Raw genomic sequence first — 5,669 nt, 5'->3', positions numbered from 1 at the left:
TAGCCAATTTTAGAACACATTTTTTTGCTTTCTTTTATTTTTAAGAGGCTAGTTCAACCAAATATGGTTTGATTTCCACCAAGATTTAGAAAATGTTCAAACATGCTTAAAATACAATTACAATAAACAAATAAAAACACAAAAATCAAGACAAACCCAGTTGTTTATAATAATTGCCTGAATCTGCATACACTTATTAAAAAACAGTAAACAATGACAAATCTATATTATAATGTTAATCCTCTTGTGAACAAGCACTTACTTGTAAATGAGGTAACTGTTTCGTACTTTTATCCCTCCTTTGATAAAACTCACCATACTTTCATCCTGCAACAAAAAGAGATATAGGTGAAAAACACAAGTTCATACACGTTGATTAATAAAGTCAAATTTGATTTTTTTTAAATATTTAGCTCAACTACAAACTACAGAAGACATTAAATGAACCTCTACATGACAGAATTCTTTCAACATTTTCTGCATTTAGCAACTTTTTGAAGAAAACCAGCTGCGTTGAGTCGTATCAGGTGAAACACGATAATATGTTTGAAAAAGCTGATTAGCAGTGGAGCACCTGTAGGAAAGTGAGAGCAGCTCTTTGGAGTTGACACTCTGCAAAACACACTTCTGCATGAAGCTGCTCTGCAAACAACAACAAAAAACAGACACAATCAGTAAAGCTTTGAACGCAAAATCAGACTTTTATTTTAAAGGGTTCCATCTTTTCTTAACTGGAGCGTGTGCATCACAGACTTCAACCTCAAATGGTTTATGTCCTACCTCTCTGATAGAACTTTTGTCTACATCAAGGATTTTATTTCAACATCCGCAGAGCTTCGGTGAGGGGTACCGCAGGGCTCCATTCTTGGACCCCTTCTCTTTTCTTTATACCTGATGCCATTAAGTATTATTTTTCATAAACACGGCATCCATTTTCAGTTTTATGCCAATGACAAAAATCAGAGCTTACACAAAGTGACATATTTTTACTTAATCATTCAACCTTTATTTAGACAGGTAAATCCCATTGAGCCTCAAGGACTCATTTACAAGAGAGACCTGATTTCAACAAAGAAAGATGACAACAATGGACAACAGCGACAACAATAAACAGTTATAAAAAGTCATACTCCAGTTGTTTTTTTTTTTAACAAATAAGATGGTTAAAAAAAAAGGTAACAAAAAAACAGCTAGATTCTAAGGCGAATGTAGAAAACTAAAAAGAGGAACATGTCTGCATTGGTCCTTGTCAGGAGTCCAACAGATTCTTAAAGCCACTTAGAGAGGTCAAGGTCGAGAGCTTCAAATGTTTTTGTAAGATATTCCAGGAAACAGGAGCGGAGTAGGAGAAGACCCTTTTGCCTAGTTCAGTCCTCACTGAGGGAACACTGCAGGTAATAATGTCCTGAGAGCGCATGCTGTAGCTGCACTCACGCAGAGACATGTAGGAGGAGATGTATGAAGGCAGCAGACCAAGAAGTGATTTAAAGATGAAAATATACCAGTGAGAGAGTCTGCGTGAAGTTAATGATGTCCAGTTAACCAGTGAATACAGGGTGCAGTGGTGGGTACGATAATCACAGCCAGTTATGAATCTTAGTGCACCATGATAGACAGCATCCAACATCTGCAGGGTTCTTGTAGGAGCGTTCATGTAAATAATGTCGCCGTAATCAATGGAGGGAAGGGAGGTCCCAGATACAAGGCGTTTCCTAGCATTCAGAGTTAGACAGGATCTGTTTCTGAAAAAGAAACCCAGTTTAACTTTCAGTTTCTTTACCAAGTTTTCCACATGAAGCTTAAAAGAGAGATGCGAGTCAACCAAGATACCCAAATATTTGTAGGAATCAACAAACTCAATGGGGACATCATTTGAGGATAAAATCGGAGGAAGAACTGCTGGGACCAACTTCCTATTTGAAAAAAGCATCCCTTTGGTTTTGTCAGCATTTAGGACAAGTTTGAGGTGGAACAAATCTGTCTGGATGTAGTTGAATGCAGATTTCAAAAGCTGGAAAGCCTTAGCAACAGTTTTAGCTCGGCAATCAACAACTGTGTCATCAGCATAGAAATGTATGGCTGCATCAGGGATGTTTTTACCTACATTATGTATGTAGATTGTAAAGAAGGTGGGTCCTAAGACTGAGCCTTGTGGTACACCATTGTTGACTGTTAAATAACTGGAGGAAGTACCATTATGTTGAACACATTGCCTCTGAGCTTACACAAAGTGACATATTTTTACTTATTCATTGAGCACTTAGGCAATACCATACCACTTTATTTATAAAGCACTTAAAACAGCTACAAAGCCAACCAAAGTGCTGTACAGACAAAACAACAGGTAACAATGATAATAGTAAAGTTAAGCTGTATTCAGGAAAAAACTTTTGAATGTGTGGTATTTGCGGGGTGGAGGGCTTGGGTAACCTCTAAGTGTAGAAATATTCTCAGTCAAAATATTTTTTCCTACTTTAATCCCTGCCTTAAATGCGCTACGAGTGCCTCTCTTTCAAAGTCTGATGAGGAAGAAGAGGATGAGGAGGAGAACAAGGAAGTTCTACTCCAGCAGCTCCTGAAAGAGTCTGCCACTCAGGAGCTTGGAAACTCCAAGCAGTCCACAAGGTGGCTGACTGAGAACATTTGTATATAGTGAACTTTGTATGTAGTACAATATACTTAGTCACTTAATTTTCTTCAGATTCTTTGCCTTTTTGATTGTAAATTGTAATTGCAAATATTACATTTATTGTTAATGCTGGACGGTCAAAACCTTTTGCAGTGACTTTGACGCAATGAAACAGCTGATAAATAATAAACCTATGCATTGGTTTCATAACTCACAATGTAATTACATCCAAACAGACCAGATAACATTTATTTTTAAACACATCCTGCTTCATCAATTAGGGCAATGCAGCACAAGCCCAGATGCAGGAATTGCAAAAGGAATTACAAATTTAGGACAATTATGCAACGAGAACATCCATCCATCCATTATCTTTTACTCGCTTCTTCCATTTTGGGTCACGGGGGTCGCCGGTGCCCATGTCCGGCAATCACAGTGCGAGGGACGGGGTACACCCTGGACGGGTTGCAAGTCCATCACAGGGACATATAGAGACAAACAACCATTCACTCTCTTCACTCTCACCTAGGGACAATTTAGTTACCAATCAGTCTAACAGTCTTTTGGTCTGTGGGAGGAAACCGGAGTACCCGGAGGAAACCCACGCATGCACGGAGAGAACATGCAAACTCCACCCAGAAAGGCCCCCAGACCGGGATTTGAACCAGGGACCTGCTCGCTGAGAGGCAGCAGCTCTACCAGTTGCGCCACCGTGCTGCCGCAACGAGAACATGAAATGTTAAAATGCTTTGATTGTTTACCCTCAACCAGAAAAACCTACTCTCAAACTCAAACAAGCTCATGCTAGATCTTTATATTATAAACAAGCAAGTCTAGGATTATTTACTTTACAACTATGATTGAAATAAATTATTTAACTTTTTCAATACTATGCTTAAGTCTATTGGGCCTTCTTTGAATACCTTGTGGATGTACAGCATACAAAAATGGCACAGATGCACAAGAAATCCTTTTTCCAGCTGCACCTAGTCCAGAATGAATAATAAAATTTGGAGTTTGGCTCATAAATTACACAGAATCAGCAGCCAGGAGACCAGTAACTGACACTGCTGTATAATTTGACACTAATGGGATACTTTAACATCCACCAGTTCTGGGGGGGGGGGGGGGGGGGGGTGTGCATTCATTCAACCTTTATTTATACAGGTTAGATACTCTCATCAACAACACCCACACACCACATTCTTGTATCTAACTGAGCCAGTCATTGTTCCTCTTGAGTCATGCGTCACCTGATCCCCTAAATCTGTTTAAGTCATTGAGGCAGAAGCTGTGGAGAGTCATGGCTTCCTGTTTTTGAGTTGTGCAAGTAATGTTGTTTAGATAAGATCTGTCAGTAGACTGCAGCTGGTGAAACCTTCATAGGTTCATGAGAAGCAGTGGGACCGTACAGAAAGGATCAAGTTTACAGTAAGGAGCACAGGCGTCACAACAATTACATCTGAAGGGGACGTGTCCCACTCACATTTAAAAAATACTCATTTGGACACCCCCACCCCACTGCACACACGTTTATCATGAAATATTAGTTCACCCAGCGCTGTATCTATTTCTTCATGAACCAGTCCATTCCACTTGATTAATAGGAGAACACTCAAACCACTAAAAGTCCACTCCGAGTTCTCCTGGTTACCTACAACAACTCTCCACACCACATGCAGTGTTTCTCCTAGATCACTTGGCTTGGCAGGGCACTCCTCTCTTCGGGGGTTTGACAAAGAGGCAGGGGGAGTAGATGGAGGCACCTTTGTGTTAAGCTTAGTGATATGTTAGTGCCAGCAGTTGACCAGGGTGGGGTTATAGATGCGTGAGAGAAGCAGAAAGCTATGTCTGTGGCATCTAAGCTACCACATCTGTATTGCGTGCTGCTAGCTTAGCGCTACATTAGTGCCAGTAGTTATTGACCGGGGTGAAAGAAGCAGAGCTTCATACAAGGAGAGCTGTTGGTCAGGATACTTCTTGTCATGCGCTCTAAAATAATCATTGAATCAATCGTTTAAATATGTAGGTAAACGTAGATGTTTAACAGCCCGTTCAAATGCACCAGAACACAGGAAATGGGTGTCTACTTTATTTAAAATTTTCTGGGGGAGGACCCAACACCAGTATGTCCCCCCACATTACAAATGCTTCTGATGCCAGTACTATGAACAAAAGTTTATAAGTGGCAGTACTGTATACTGGTGAGTATCAGCCATTACTGAGTACTGCCATCTACCAAACTTACTGGTGTAAAAGCAGCATGTAGCACAGTCCTGTTGTAGTGTCCTTCAAAATGTCTTAAAGGTAGAATATTAAATCAAAATTAATATATCTTCTGTTGTTTTTTCACTAAGAGTTTTTGAATAAAGTTGTCAGTCTGAAACTGATCGTTATAAATTTATTTTAAAACGATGAGCCACAAACTTCAGTTGTGCCTCTTCATTTCAGCCCAGCTCTGCATTTAACATTTAACACTCTGGATGAATATTCCTTTTAACTCTTTACAAGTGAGACATCCAAGTCATGTATTTTACCTTCAGAGAGCGACTCCCCCACCGACTTGTTGGCTAAACCTGCAGATTTCCGACGAAACCTGAAACATTGAAAATACTGCAAGTTAAAAAGTACTGCAGCAAACAATTATAAAACATGTTTAAAGTCAAAGTAAGATTAAAGAAAGCTGACTTTAAAGATGTTAATGTCTGTAGATTGGGCAGAAAGCAGTATAATTGTATTCATGTACAAAAGTGTGTTCAGAATAATAAAAGTAGTAAGTCCTAAATCATGATCATTTCTCTTATCCACTTGTGTTTTCAACAAGTCCTTCTTTCTCGTGTCAGATGTGCCTCGATGGCAGCTTGTATTGTTTGATATATGTAACGGTGAGTATGAAATCAAAAGCTAATTTATTGAGATGACCTATTTGTATGCATTCAATCTAAGTTTGGAAAACTATCTTTATATTAATTAGAGAAATTTTCCTGCGAAAATCCAGCTACAAGTACTTGGGTGTACACATGAATGACAACCTCAGCTG

General features: G+C 39.3%; 1 protein-coding gene across 1 annotated transcript in view; it reads right to left on the bottom strand.

Annotated features, from left to right (window-relative positions):
* Positions 1-5,669, bottom strand: part of zgc:158403 (tetratricopeptide repeat protein 39A) — a 47,224-nt gene that overhangs the window by 32,060 nt on the left and 9,495 nt on the right. The window contains exons 3-5 of the mRNA XM_037689410.1: positions 5,167-5,225; positions 575-642; positions 263-327 (exon numbers count right to left, since the gene is read on the bottom strand). Of these exons, the coding sequence (XP_037545338.1) occupies positions 263-327; positions 575-642; positions 5,167-5,225 (192 nt within the window). The remainder of the gene's footprint in view (positions 1-262; positions 328-574; positions 643-5,166; positions 5,226-5,669) is intronic.

Source organism: Nematolebias whitei, chromosome 15 (assembly GCF_014905685.2).
Source record: "Nematolebias whitei isolate Nwh7 chromosome 15, NemWhi1, whole genome shotgun sequence".
NCBI classification, from domain to species: Eukaryota; Metazoa; Chordata; class Actinopteri; order Cyprinodontiformes; family Rivulidae; genus Nematolebias; species Nematolebias whitei.
This window is presented reverse-complemented; position numbering and strand designations above follow the sequence as displayed.